Consider the following 16,519-nt stretch of genomic DNA (forward strand, 5'->3'; position numbering starts at 1 on the left):
AAAACTGGAGTAGTTGGCAGGTATGTGTCCGTGTGGAAACACGTTCGGTACACCTCCGAACCGAACCCCCCGTACCGAAATGGTTCAATACAAATACACGTACCGTTACACCCTTACTGGCTATAGAATCTTACCTTGAACTGTGTAAGTCTTCCCAGAATTAGTGACGCCGTAAGTGTAAAGCAGTCGGTTCTCTCCTTGGAGCACATTTTTGACCATCTCTTTCATGGTGCACTCATAAAAGTGCTGCTGTGTGGTCTCTGGTCCCAGAATCTGATTCAGAAGAGCAGCAACAGCAAGTGTATTTGTGACCATATTTTTCTGTCTCTTCATAAAAGGACCTCAATGGTTTGATGTCTTTTCCCTCACCTTGGAGAAAGTGAACTTGTGCATGCTCGGAGAGATGCCTCTCTCTGCCATCTTTGTGTTTTGGGAGCACTTGGGCGCTTTGAGCAGCAAGTTCTCGTCATCTTGGATGTTCACACAACCCTAAAAAGGAGCAAGCACATTAGACGACACACACACACACACACACACACACACAAACAAGACCAGCAAAATGGCTTGGCGTCTGAAATCGAACCTGCTCTTCGCCCCTTTCTCTCTCACACTCTGTGAGGGGTCGGATGCGTAGGAACACCTTCACCCTCTCTGGGTCGTCCTTACCACCGCCACTGCTGCTGCCCGGTCCCATCAATGCTGATTTCACAGCCGTTTCCTGTGACACAAACGCATCGACAGCTGAAAGAAGTGAGCAATTTATCAATTGACACGATAACAAAATATACCAATAAAGTGGCTTTGGCTTGACACATTTTGGAGAAAACTGGCTGTAACTAGCAAAAGTGCTGTTGGTTCATATCAAGCAGAGATGTGTCTACTGCAGTGTTTTTCAAACTTTTTTGAGCCACATTTTTTTCATTGAAAAAAATGCGGAGGCACGCCACCAGCAGAAATCATTAAAAAATGAAACTCAGTAGACAATAAAAAGTCGTTTTCGCAATTGTTGGATATGAATTTAAAGCATAACCAAGCATTAAGGCTGAAACGACGCGTCGACGTAGTCGACGTCATCGGTTACGTAAATACGTCGACGCCGTTTTTGTGCGTCGCATATTTACGTCACTCTACTTTACTGTCATGGCGGAGCGCAAAGCAGACGATGCGAGCGAGGGGAAAAAAGCACGCCAAAAGTCGTCAAAAGTGTGGGAGTATTTCAATAAACGGCCTAATAATGTTGTTGTATGCACACTGTGTCGAGCGGAAATGGCCTATCATAGCAGCACAACGGCTATGAACGAACATTTGAAAAGAAAACCCCCGACAGCGTTCTTGCCATCACCATCAACAAGTCAATCGTCCGCGTGCGTATACGTTGTCATTATTACACAAAAACATGAATGTGTCATTTGTATCTGCGTTGTAAATTCATAAACTAAAGCACCGTTTCGCTCTGAGAGGCGCGTTTGGCGTGCCTGTTCACTGTTTACAAAGACGCGCTCCTCTTTAACGCTGTGGAGAGGCGGCGAGCGAGCGGCGAGGCGGGGCGCGCCGGGAGCGACGCCGCAATCGTGCCCAGGTGCGCGATCCGCGCAGTTGGAAGAGAAAAGATTTTGTGTAAAATTAAAAGATTGTAAACCTGGCAAAGCCGTCTGCCGTTAAGTCTGTCGGTCCTGAAAGAACCCCACGGCACAAGACGTGTCACAAACGCTAACGTTAATTAGTTGTGCAAATACCTTTTACAACATTAACAGTTACATATACTATGTACAAAAGAACAATTAACTTTCACTTTAATCATACTATCATTGTTGTGTTATTAAGCAAAATAAGCAATACTTTTACTTTTGTTGAAATGTTTACACTGTACACTTTTTTGTATTGGATGTTTAGCTTTATTTTTGCACATTTTAGCAAATAAGCAATACTTTTACTTTTGTTGAAATGTTTACACTTGTTACAGAATATTTCCGTTTTGCACTTTTTTGTATTGGATGTTTATCTTTATTTTTGCACATTTTAAAGCAAAATAAGCAATACTTTTACTTTTGAAATGCTTATACTATTCCAGAATATTAAGATTTGCACTGGATGTTTACTTTTATATTTGCACATTAAAAAGCAAATAAGCTACTTTTAATTTTGTTAAATGTTAAAAGTTTTAAATGTTTACATTGTTACAGAATATTTTGTCATGTTGTTGTCAATGTTGACTGAGTGGGCATACTTTTTTTTTTGTAAATAAAAGCCATGCCTTTTGAAAAAACTGGCCTACATTTATTTTTTCCTCTTCATTTTAAATATAAAAAAAAAAATCGGTAAAAAGAAAAATAATCTATTAATCGAAAAAATAATCTATAGATTAACCGATTAATCGAAAAAAATAATCTATAGATTAATCGATAGAAAAATAATCGTTAGCTGCAGCCCTACCAAACATGCATCACTATAGCTCTTGTCTCAAAGTAGGTGTACTGTCACATCACACCCTGACTTATTTGGAGATTGTTTGTGTTTTAGTTCTTGTCTTGCGCTCCTATTTTGGTGGCTTTTCCTGTTTTGTTGGTATTTTCCTGTCTTCCTTTAAGCGATATTCCCCGCACCTGCTTTGTTTTAGCAATCAAGAATATTTAAGTTGCTGCTATCTTTTTTTGTGTGGACATTGTCGATTGTCATGTCATGTTCAAGTGTACTTTGTGGACGCCGTCTCTGCTCCACACGCTGTAAGTCTTTGCTGTCGTCCAGCATTATTTTTGTTTACTTTGTCGCCAGTTCAGTTTCAGTTTCGTGCTGCATAGCCTTCCCTAAGCTCTAATGCCTTTTCTCAGGGGCACTCGCCTTTTGTTTATTTTTGGTTTTAGCATTAGACACCTTTTTACCTGCACCCTGCCTCCCGCTGTTCTCTGCATATTGTGATCACGACAACAAACCCTGTTCCCGACATCTACAAAGCAATTTGCTACATGCTGCCACCTACTGATATGGAAGAGTATTACATGGTTAGTCTGCCGAGCTCGAGAGAGCACCGACACTCAACAACAACACTTTATTTGCGGATTATAATTACTGGTTTGCAAAAAATATTTGTAACCCAAATACTATTATGTTAGATCCACTATGGACTGGACTCTCGCTATTATGTTAGATCCACTATGGACTGGACTCTATTATGTTAGATCCACTATGGACTGGACTCTCACTATTATGTTAGACCCACTATGGACTGGACTCTCGCTATTATGTTAGATCCACTATGGACTGGACTCTCGCTATTATGTTAGATCCACTATGGACTGGACTCTCGCTTTTATGTTAGATCCACTATGGACTGGACTCTCGCTATTATGTTAGATCCACTATGGACTGGACTCTCGCTATTATGTTAGATCCACTATGGACGGGACTCTCACTTTTATGTTAGATCCACTATGGACTGGACTCTCACTTTTTTGTTAGATCCACTATGGACTGGACTCTCACTTTTATGTTAGATCCACTATGGACTGGACTCTCACTATTATGTTAGATCCACTATGGACTGGACTCTCACTATTATGTTAGATCCACTATGGACTGGACCCTCACTTTTATGTTAGATCCACTATGGACTGGACTCTCACTTTTATGTTAGATCCACTATGGACTGTACTCTCACTATTATGTTAGATCCACTATGGACTGGACTCTCACTATTATGTTAGATCCACTATGGACTGGACCCTCACTTTTATGTTAGATCCACTATGGACCGGACTCTCACTATTATGTTAGATCCACTATGGACTGGACTCTCACTTTTATGTTAGATCCACTATGGACTGGACCCTCACTTTTACGTTAGATCCACTATGGACCGGACTCTCACTATTATGTTAGATCCACTATGGACTGGACTCTCACTTTTATGTTAGATCCACTATGGACTGGACTCTCGCTATTATGTTAGATCCACTATGGACGGGACTCTCACTTTTATGTTAGATCCACTATGGACTGGACTCTCACTTTTTTGTTAGATCCACTATGGACTGGACTCTCACTTTTATGTTAGATCCACTATGGACTGTACTCTCACTATTATGTTAGATCCACTATGGACTGGACTCTCACTATTATGTTAGATCCACTATGGACTGGACCCTCACTTTTATGTTAGATCCACTATGGACCGGACTCTCACTATTATGTTAGATTCACTATGGACTGGACTCTCACTTTTATGTTAGATCCACTATGGACTGGACCCTCACTTTTATGTTAGATCCACTATGGACTGGACTCTCACTATTATGTTAGATCCACTATGGACTGGACTCTCACTTTTATGTTAGATCCACTATGGACTGGACTCTCACTTTTATGTTAGATCCACTATGGACTGGACTCTCACTATTATGTTAGATCCACTATGGACTGGACCCTCACTTTTATGTTAGATCCACTATGGACTGGACTCTCACTATTATGTTAGATCCACTATGGACTGGACTCTCACTATTATGTTAGATCCACTATGGACAGGACTCTCACTATTATGTTAGATCCACTATGGACTGGACTCTCACACTATTATGTTAGATCCACTATGGACTGGACTCTCACTATTATGTTAGATCCACTGTGGACTGGACTCTCACACTATTATGTTAGATCCACTATGGACTGGACTCTCACTAATATGTTAGATCCACTATGGACTGGACTCTCACTAATATGTTAGATCCACTATGGACTGGACTCTCACACTATTATGTTAGATCCACTATGGACTGGACTCTCACACTATTATGTTAGATCCACTATGGACTGGACTCTCACTATTATGTTAGATCCACTATGGACTGGACTCTCACTATTATGTTAGATCCACTATGGACTGGACTCTCACTATTATGTTAGATCCACTATGGACTGGACTCTCACTATTATGTTAGATCCACTATGGACTGGACTCTCGCTATTATGTTAGATCCACTATGGACTGGACTCTCACTTTTATGTTAGATCCACTATGGACAGGACTCTCACTATTATGTTAGATCCACTATGGACTGGACTCTCACTATTATGTTAGATCCACTATGGACTGGACTCTCACACTATTATGTTAGATCCACTATGGACTGGACTCTCACACTATTATGTTAGATCCACTATGGACTGGACTCTCACTATTATGTTAGATCCACTATGGACTGGACTCTCACTATTATGTTAGATCCACTATGGACTGGACTCTCACTATTATGTTAGATCCACTATGGACTGGACTCTCACTATTATGTTAGATCCACTATGGACTGGACTCTCGCTATTATGTTAGATCCACTATGGACTGGACTCTCACTTTTATGTTAGATCCACTATGGACAGGACTCTCACTATTATGTTAGATCCACTATGGACTGGACTCTCACTATTATGTTAGATCCACTATGGACTGGACTCTCACACTATTATGTTAGAACCACTATGGACTGGACTCTCACACTATTATGTTAGATCCACTATGGACTGGACTCTCACTATTATGTTAGATCCACTATGGACTGGACTCTCACTTTTATGTTAGATCCACTATGGACAGGACTCTCACTATTATGTTAGATCCACTATGGACTGGACTCTCACTATTATGTTAGATCCACTATGGACTGGACTCTCACACTATTATGTTAGAACCACTATGGACTGGACTCTCACACTATTATGTTAGATCCACTATGGACTGGACTCTCACTTTTATGTTAGATCCACTATGGACTGGACTCTCGCTATTATGTTAGATCCACTATGGACTGGACTCTCACTTTTATGTTAGATCCACTATGGACTGGACTCTCGCTATTATGTTAGATCCACTATGGACTGGACTCTCGCTATTATGTTAGATCCACTATGGACTGGACTCTCACTTTTATGTTGGATCCACTACGGACTGGACTCTCACTATTATGTTGGATCTACTATGGACTGGACCCTCACTTCTTTGTTAGATCCACTATGGACTGGACTCTCACTTTTATGTTAGATCCACTATGGACTGGACTCTCGCTATTATGTTAGATCCACTATGGACTGGACTCTCACTTTTATGTTAGATCCACTATGGACTGGACTCTCACTTTTATGTTAGATCCACTATGGACTGGACTCTCACTATTATGTTAGATCCACTATGGAATGGACTCTCACTATTATGTTAGATCCACTATGGACTGGACTCTCACTATTATGTTAGATCCACTATGGACAGGACTCTCACTATTATGTTAGATCCACTATGGACAGGACTCTCACTATTATGTTAGATCCACTATGGACTGGACTCTCACACTATTATGTTAGATCCACTATGGACTGGACTCTCACTATTATGTTAGATCCACTATGGACTGGACTCTCACTATTATGTTAGATCCACTATGGACTGGACTCTCACTATTATGTTAGATCCACTATGGACTGGACTCTCACTATTATGTTAGATCCGCTATGGACTGGACTCTCGCTATTATGTTAGATCCACTATGGACTGGACTCTCACTTTTATGTTAGATCCACTATGGACAGGACTCTCACTATTATGTTAGATCCACTATGGACTGGACTCTCACTATTATGTTAGATCCACTGTGGACTGGACTCTCACACTATTATGTTAGATCCACTATGGACTGGACTCTCACTTTTATGTTAGATCCACTATGGACAGGACTCTCACTATTATGTTAGATCCACTATGGACTGGACTCTCACTATTATGTTAGATCCACTATGGACTGGACTCTCACACTATTATGTTAGATCCACTATGGACTGGACTCTCACACTATTATGTTAGATCCACTATGGACTGGACTCTCACACTATTATGTTAGATCCACTATGGACTGGACTCGCACTATTATGTTAGATCCACTATTGACTGGACTCTCACTATTATGTTAGATCCACTATGGACTGGACTTTCACAATATTATGTTAGACCCACTATGGACTGGACTCTCACTATTATGTTAGATCCACTATGGAATGGACTCTCACTATTATGTTAGATCCACTATGGACTGGACTCTCACTATTATGTTAGATCCACTATGGACAGGACTCTCACTATTATGTTAGTTCCACTATGGACAGGACTCTCACTATTATGTTAGATCCACTATGGACTGGACTCTCACACTATTATGTTAGATCCACTATGGACTGGACTCTCACTATTATGTTAGATCCACTATGGACTGGACTCTCACTATTATGTTAGATCCACTATGGACTGGACTCTCACTATTATGTTAGATCCACTATGGACTGGACTCTCACTATTATGTTAGATCCACTATGGACTGGACTCTCGCTATTATGTTAGATCCACTATGGACTGGACTCTCACTTTTATGTTAGATCCACTATGGACAGGACTCTCACTATTATGTTAGATCCACTATGGACTGGACTCTCACTATTATGTTAGATCCACTGTGGACTGGACTCTCACACTATTATGTTAGATCCACTATGGACTGGACTCTCACTTTTATGTTAGATCCACTATGGACAGGACTCTCACTATTATGTTAGATCCACTATGGACTGGACTCTCACTATTATGTTAGATCCACTATGGACTGGACTCTCACACTATTATGTTAGATCCACTATGGACTGGACTCTCACACTATTATGTTAGATCCACTATGGACTGGACTCTCACACTATTATGTTAGATCCACTATGGACTGGACTCGCACTATTATGTTAGATCCACTATTGACTGGACTCTCACTATTATGTTAGATCCACTATGGACTGGACTTTCACAATATTATGTTAGACCCACTATGGACTGGACTCTCACTATTATGTTAGATCCACTATGGAATGGACTCTCACTATTATGTTAGATCCACTATGGACTGGACTCTCACTATTATGTTAGATCCACTATGGACAGGACTCTCACTATTATGTTAGTTCCACTATGGACAGGACTCTCACTATTTTGTTAGATCCACTATGGACTGGACTCTCACACTATTATGTTAGATCCACTATGGACTGGACTCTCACTATTATGTTAGATCCACTATGGACTGGACTCTCACTATTATGTTAGATCCACTATGGACTGGACTCTCACTATTATGTTAGATCCACTATGGACTGGACTCTCACTATTATGTTAGATCCACTATGGACTGGACTCTCGCTATTATGTTAGATCCACTATGGACTGGACTCTCACTTTTATGTTAGATCCACTATGGACAGGACTCTCACTATTATGTTAGATCCACTATGGACTGGACTCTCACTATTATGTTAGATCCACTGTGGACTGGACTCTCACACTATTATGTTAGATCCACTATGGACTGGACTCTCACTTTTATGTTAGATCCACTATGGACAGGACTCTCACTATTATGTTAGATCCACTATGGACTGGACTCTCACTATTATGTTAGATCCACTATGGACTGGACTCTCACACTATTATGTTAGATCCACTATGGACTGGACTCTCACACTATTATGTTAGATCCACTATGGACTGGACTCTCACACTATTATGTTAGATCCACTATGGACTGGACTCTCACACTATTATGTTAGATCCACTATGGACTGGACTCTCACACTATTATGTTAGATCCACTATGGACTGGACTCGCACTATTATGTTAGATCCACTATTGACTGGACTCTCACTATTATGTTAGATCCACTATGGACTGGACTTTCACAATATTATGTTAGACCCACTATGGACTGGACTCTCACTATTATGTTAGATCCACTATGGACTGGACTCTCACTATTATGTTAGATCCACTATGGACTGGACTCTCACAATATTATGCTAGTCCAGGGGTCGGGAACTTTTTTGGCTGAGAGAACCATGAAAGCCAAATATGTTAAAATATATATCCGTGAGAGCCATATAATATTTTTTTTAACACTAAATACAACTAAATGCGTGGGGGGAGGGGGGGGCCTTTGAGACACTTGTGATTTAGGGCTGTATAAATAAACATTGAGATATATATATATACCGTATTTTCCGCACTATAAGGCGCACCTAAAAACCACAAATTTTCTCAAAAGCTGACAGTGCGCCTTATAACCCGGTGCGCTTTATATATGGATAAATATTAAGATTCATTTTCATAAAGTTTAGGTCTCGCAACTACGGTAAACAGCCGCCATCTTTTTTCCCCGTAGAAGAAGCGCGCGGTGCATGCTGGGATATGTGACGTTTCATTTCCATTTGTGTGTTTATGTAAAGACCCCAAAATGGCTCCTATTAAGTGTGTTGTCTGTCTAATTATAAATAATGCAGACGAGGCGTGTTAACTGAGTTCTCAACGTTTACTCACAGCGTGCTCATAACCACATTCGAACTCCCAGCATACAACAACGCTTCTCAGGGCTACCGCGCATGCTCGTAACTATCGTTGCATGCTGGGTAGTGTAGTTGTTATATTTGCTAGCTCATAACAGCACATTGAGAGACACGCTTACGCGCTTAATTCAATACTCGCCGTCATTCCGGGTGGATTGACAAAAGACCTCCAGCCGCTAGATATTGGTGTCAACAGGGCATTCGAAGCTAGACTGCTAACTGCGTGGGAACAATGGATGACAGAAGGCGAACACACCTTCACTAAGACGAGGAGGCAGCGCCAGACGACGCCAACATCTGCCAGTGGATCGTAAATTTGCCCAACTTTTCACTTCGGACACCGAAGACGAAGGATTAACGAATGAAGAATAACTTCAGAAAGTGAGCGCTATGTTTATTTTGTGTGTTGTGACATTAACGTTCGAGCAACATTATGTTGCTATTGCTCTGCACTATTTTGAATTTTACTATGTTTGTGATTGCACATTTGCGTACATTTTGGGAGTGAACAGAGTTGTTAGAACGCTGGTTTTTAATATATTATTAAAGTTTGACTGACCTATCTGACTGTTTTTTTGACATTCCCTTTAGCGCAGCGTAGGCGCGGCTTATAGTCCGGGGCGGCTTATTGGTGGACAAAGTTATGAAATATGCCATTCATTGAAGGTGCGGCTAATAATCCGGTGCGCCTTATAGTGCGGAAAATACGGTATATATATATATATATATATATATATATATATATATATATATGGGCTGCAACTAACGATTAATTTGATAATCGATAAATCTGTTGATTATTGTTATTCGATTAATAATCGGATAAAAGACAAACTACATTTCTATCATTTCCAGTATTTTATTGAAAAACCCAGCATACTGGCACCATGTTCTGGACATTGGGGATGCAGCATACAGCAATAATAACACAGAAATGTAACTCATCAGATCAGAACCGAATCAGATATTGTACACGTTTCTGTTGTGAATAATAAACGATTCATTTTAGGCTGCCTCTGAATAATAGCATGAAATAATCCAGCACCTTCATAACGTTTAGTTATACTAAAGCGTCACTCAAATCGAAATATATTTATATAGCTTTATTATGAAACCAACCTGAGATATTTCTGTTTATTTCCAAATTGGTAACCGTGCGTTTTTTCTCTCAAATCGGAGTCAAATGTGCCGGAGACACATTATCAGCCCCGCGTTGCAACAAAGGCATAACGTTAACGTTACTCACAAAAAAGCTGAACTCATGAATGCCTGTTGCCACTATGGACTTAAAAAGTTACGTAGTGTGAGTTCTTCCCTTCATCCATGGCTCCAACATGTTTCCTCTTCAGGTGCTCCTGATCAATGTTGTACTTCCGTGCCATTTTGCAGGAAACACTCTTCTTTGAAGTCTTTAAAGTAATGTGTTCCCACACTTTTGACGACTTAGGTTGTACACTTTTCTCCATTGAAGCAATAACCTCAAGATGATTTTCCGCTGAACTATCAGTACTGTTTTCCTTGCGCCATTTTTCTAATGTTTCCAGACGGCGTCGTCACGTGAGCTGCACATGACACATCATTGGCTAGCTTACCTCCACCTCATGAGCCGTAGCCTCAGCGCTGTTTTGTACTGTTTTTGTACTTAATTTGATTATTGTTTCTCAGCTGTTTGTAAATATTGCAGTTTATAAATAAAGGTTTATAAAAAAGAAAAAAGAAAAAAAAAAAGCTAGCTTTCGTCGGTAAAGTGTGCGGAACAAACGTCCAATTTCTTGCCACTTTCGCATCTTTGGGCCACTGGTGCAACTTGAATCCGTCCCTGTTCGTGTTGTTACACCCTCCGACAACACACCGACCAGTCATGATGTCCCCAAGGTACGGAAAACAGTCGAAAAAACGGAAAATAACAGAGCTGATTTGACTCGGTGTTTGAGAAAATGGCGGATTGCTTCCCGATGTGACGTCATCGCTCCGAGAGCGAATAATAGAAAGGCGTTTAATTCGCCAAAATTCACCCATTTAGAGTTCGGAAATCGGTTAAAAAATATATGGTCTTTTTTCTGCAACATCAAGGTATATAGTGACGCTTACATAGGTCTGGTGATAATGTTCCCCTTTAATCGAAGTAATAATCGACAGATTAATCGATTATCAAATTAGTCGTTAGTTGCAGCCCTAATATATATATATATTAGGGCTGCATATATATATATGTGTGTATATATATATATATATATATATATATATATATATATATATATATATATATATATATATATATATACACACCAGTGACGTGCAGTCACTAGAGGCAGGTGAGGCCCCGTGGAAAGAAAAAAAATGTAAAAAGAAAAAAAATTAATTAAATTGTTATATGTATCCAGTGATTATACTATAAAGTTATTTTCCATTTAACTTCACCAGTTTTAGATTATTTTTATTCAAAATCACATTTGCCGTTCAAATACTGAGAAGAGACGGTGCGGTGAACAGCAGCCAGTTGAGGCACGTCACTCAGTGCCTCAACATGGATTGCGCAATGACTCGGCTAACTGCTGGCCTGCTGTGCAGTGAGACTGTATTGCTATATGAATTATATTATACATTTCCATAGTTTAGTTAGCTGAGGTATATAATGTACAGTGTATTTTGTCAACAACTGTATGTGTGTAACGTATTTCTTGTGCTGAGCGATCATAAAACGGCTGCAAAAGACGCACTGGCTGAGGCTCCAGTAATCCCGCCTCCTGCACCCCCGCCGTAGAATTGTTATATCAACTAAAGCCCACACTTAAACTTTCCACGTGCAAGATTGAATCTATTTAAAAAAGTTATTTCATAAGAAGCCAAAAAGTGCAAAAACAATAATGTTGGTGTTGGAGGAGTTGTGAATGACTGCAGGGCCACAACATTAGGTACGCCTGCAGACTGCAGGTGTACCTAATTCACAACTCCTCCAACACGAACATTATTGTTTTTGCACTTTTTGGCTTCTTATTAAATAACTTTTGTAACCTATTTTCATGGGCTTTCCTCTTTGTGATGTTAAGTTCCTGTTATGCGCTGTTATACAGTATATGCCTTGAGCTCTTATTTTGAAGGCGCTAAGAGCGAAAGTGATGTGACACGGAGCGGAGGTTTTTGAAAGAAGGTAAATAAAGTGGTCCTCGTGTAAACTGGAGCCTCCGTACTTCTTATTTTGTAGTTTCATACAGTACAGGCGACATTTATAAACCCTCGGTTACACTTTTTTAAATACCGTATTTTCCGCACCATAAGCCGCCCTGGGTTATAAGCCGCGCCTTCAATGAACGGCATATTTCAAAACTGTGTCCACCTATAAGCCGCCCCGTGTTATAAGCCGCATCTAACTGCGCTAAAGGGAATGTCAAAAAAACAGTCAGATAGGTCAGTCAAACTTTAATAATATATTAAAAACCAGCGTTCTAACAACTCTGTTCACTCCCAAAATGTACGGTAATGTGCAAATGTGCAATCACAAACATAGTAAATATCAATAACTTAATGTTGCTCGAACGTTAATGTCACAACACACAAAATAAACATAACGCTCACTTTCTGAAGTTATTCTTCATTCATAAATCCCTCGAATTCTTCTCCTTCGGTGTCCGAATTAAAAAGTTGGGCGAATACGGGATCCAAAATGGCCGGCTTATGTTATATTCTCTTGCTGCTGCTCTATTTCCGTGTTCTTCGGCATGACTTATTGCCTTAAGTTTAAATTCTGCGTTATACGCGTGTCGCTTAGTAGGAGCCATTTTGTGGTCTTTACAGATGTAAACACACAAAGGAAATGAAACGTAATACCCGCGCGCTTCTTCTTCTACGGGGGCGGGTGGTTGCTTACCGTAGAAGAAGAAGCGCTTCCTCTTCTACGGGGGCGGGTGCTTACCTTGGCAGTTGCTTACCATAGAAGAAGAAGCGCTTCCTCTTCTACGGGGAAAAAAGATGGCGGCTGTTTACCGTAGTTGCGAGACCGAAACTTTCCATCCATCCATCCATCTTCTTCCGCTTATCCGAGGTCGGGTCGCGGGGGCAGCAGCCTAAGCAGGGAAGCCCAGACTTCCCTCTCCCCAGCCACTTCGTCCAGCTCCTCCCGGGGGATCCCGAGGCGTTCCCAGGCCAGCCGGGAGACATAGTCTTCCCAACGTGTCCTGGGTCTTCCTCGTGGCCTCCTACCGGTCGGACATGCCCTAAACACCTCCTTAGGGAGGCGCTCGGGTGGCATCCTGACCAGATGCCCGAACCACCTCATCTGGCTCCTCTCGATGTGGAGGAGCAGCGGCTTTACTTTGAGCTCCCCCCGGATGGCAGAGCTTCTCACCCTATCTCTAAGGGAGAGCACCGCCACCCGGCGGAGGAAACTCATTTCGGCCGCTTGTACCCGTGATCTTGTCCTTTCGGTCATAACCCAAAGCTCATGACCATAGGTGAGGATGGGAACGTAGATCGACCGGTAAATTGAGAGCTTTGCCTTCCGGCTCAGCTCCTTCTTCACCACAACGGATCGATACAGCGTCCGCATTACTGAAGACGCCGCACCGATCCGCCTGTCGATCTCACGATCCACTCTTCCCTCACTCGTGAACAAGACTCCGAGGTACTTGAACTCCTCCACTTGGGGCAAGATCTCCTCCCCAACCCGGAGATGGCACTCCACCCTTTTCCGGGCGAGAACCATGGACTCGGACTTGGAGGTGCTGATTCTCATCCCAGTCGCTTCACACTTTATGAAAATAAATATTTATATTAATCCATATATAAAGCGCACCGGGTTATAAGCCGCACTGTCAGCTTTTGTGAAAATTTGTGGTTTTTAGGTGCGGCTTATAGTGCGGAAAATACGGGTAGATTCAATCTTGCACGTGGAAAGTTTAAGTGAGGGCTTTAGTTGTGGACTTCATTTATAAGTAAAGGTAAGACCATAACAACGTTTTTTTTTTATTAAATGTGCTTTTTTGTGTGCTACAGTTTGTATGTGTAAAGTTAAAGTTAAGTTAAAGTACCAATGATTGTCACACACACACTAGGTGTGGTGAAATTTGTCCTCTGCATTTGACCCATCCCCTTGTTCACCCCCTGGGAGGTGAGGGGAGCAGTGGGCAGCAGCGGCGCCGCGCCCGGGAATCATTTTTGGTGATTTAACCCCCAATTCCAAGCCTTGATGCTGAGTGCCAAGCAGGGAAGAATGCTGGTATGAGCTTTTAAACATAACCCGTTAACTGCTGCCAATCAAATGGTGAATAAGATACTCTTTAGGGTTCAAGGTTGGCAAGTATGACCCCACCCCGCGACCCGAAAAGGGACAAGCGGTAGGAAAATGTATGGATGGTCGGACTTGCCATTTCCTCTCCAACATTTACGTGCACATATTAGTCAAGTCTAACCTGCTCCACGGTGGAAGGCCTGCACAGGCCGGGTGAGATGAGCGAAATCTCGGGCAGACGCGGTCTTCCCAGGCCTCCATGCTCCGCCGCCGTGGACTCAAACACGGCCATTTCCTCCTCCTCTTCGTCCAGAGGGGACATACACGCCGAGGACGAAAACAACGCCATTTATCTGTCGCGAAACGCACGGAAAAGAAAACAGACAAGAGTTCACATTTATATCACTTCCGCCTTTTTATCCGCCATGACAAGACTTCACCTTTCCTGGCGAGCAACACCTTCGACGGATTAACTTTCATTACAAACTTACCTTCGTCACTCCGAGAGCGGATAAACACCCAGAAACAACAACAAATATAAAACAAATGTCATACAAAGTGAGTCAACGCCAGTTTACTGACCTTTTATCCCGCAATGAAACGCTCCAAAATGACGACTTTCCTTATTCAAAGACCGCGCCAGGCAAAATGTTACTGGAAGAAGTTTGAATGCATAGCGACTCGCCTATTGGCTGATGCCTTGTGTTCTCTGCTCTGATTGGCTGATGCTCTGTGTTCTCTGCTCTGATTGGTTGTTAGAAACTCCCAGGGTGTCCCACCTTAAATATTCCTACCTCAACAAAAACAACTTTAGAGTAGTTCCGGTCACATGTTGTCATCTTCTAAGGCAGGGGTGTCAAACTCAAATACAGAGTGGACCAAAATGTAAAACTGAACAAGGTTGAACAAATTAACCTTTTAATAGGGACCCAAACAAGTTTTGCATTGAATATTGAACAAGCAAGGCTTATAAAACTTTATAGTGACATGCAAAATCCAGTTTCAAATAATAATAATTAAAAAACATCAATGGCATATCAACTAAAATTGTAATAAAAATCTATTTGCAGTCCTCTGAGGTAAAAGCTTTTTCCACAGGTTAATAATAAATTTGGAAATAAAATAACAATAATGAATTAAAGCTGCAAGCAGCGATGGACGGGACCGACTTTGACGGCACATAAAATCCAAACCGGAGCAGTCATTAAAACTCTTTGGTCAACTTTTAATCAGAAGGGTTCAATCTCTCTCCTGTGCTAGTTTGAAGCCGACACGACAAACGCGCTCAGAGGAGGTAATGTTTGAAAAAAGGCGACCGGTTTTTACAAGAACTTTTGTTTTGAAGGGGGAATTGCAAACTTCCTGTTGATTTTTGCTGGGGGTTGTCAGTGTATGAAATGTAGGTCTGAGTGAGACCTACATAGAGGTTTTTGTTTCATGTTCCTACTAGAAGTTACAGCCAGTTTTGTCTGAGTTTTCTTCCGAGGAGCAGTTGTGTCTGTGTTTTCTTCCTAGGGGGCGCTAGAGCGCAATTTTGAGTTTTGGGGTTGGGGTTTTTATTAGATCGCAATTTTTGCCAGTCCTGATGCGTGAGTCCAGTTTGGTGAGTTTTGAAGCATGTTAAGGAGGTCAAATTACAGCTCAAAGAGGCAAAAGTGACTGTTTTTACAAAACTTTTGTTGTTTTGAAGGGGGAATTGCCAACTTCCTGTTGATTTTTGCTGGGAATTGTAAATATATGAAATGTAGGTCTAAGTGAGACCGACATAGAGGTTTTTGTTTCATGTCTCTAAGACATTCCTATTGGAAGTTACAGGCAGTTTTGTCTGAGTTTTCTTCCTAGGAGCAGTTGTGTCTGTGTTTTCTTCCTAGGGGGCGTTA

General features: G+C 41.4%; 1 protein-coding gene across 3 annotated transcripts in view; it reads right to left on the reverse strand.

The window, feature by feature from the left end:
- The window catches only part of kif20a (kinesin family member 20A), a 42,587-nt gene extending 27,207 nt beyond the window's left edge, over positions 1-15,380 (reverse strand). Inside the window, exons 1-5 of one of the 3 annotated variants that reach the window (XM_061986993.2) lie at positions 15,222-15,380; positions 14,821-14,992; positions 584-718; positions 370-489; positions 135-273 (exon numbers count right to left, since the gene is read on the reverse strand). In XM_061986993.2, coding sequence (XP_061842977.2) covers positions 135-273; positions 370-489; positions 584-718; positions 14,821-14,988 — 562 coding nt within the window. In that variant the 5' untranslated portion in view covers positions 14,989-14,992; positions 15,222-15,380. The other 2 variants (XM_061986995.2, XM_061986996.2) reach the window with 2 other exon arrangements.
- Between the last annotated feature and the right edge of the window lie 1,139 nt (positions 15,381-16,519).

This window comes from Nerophis lumbriciformis, linkage group LG26, assembly GCF_033978685.3.
Source record: "Nerophis lumbriciformis linkage group LG26, RoL_Nlum_v2.1, whole genome shotgun sequence".
Lineage (NCBI taxonomy): Eukaryota > Metazoa > Chordata > Actinopteri > Syngnathiformes > Syngnathidae > Nerophis > Nerophis lumbriciformis.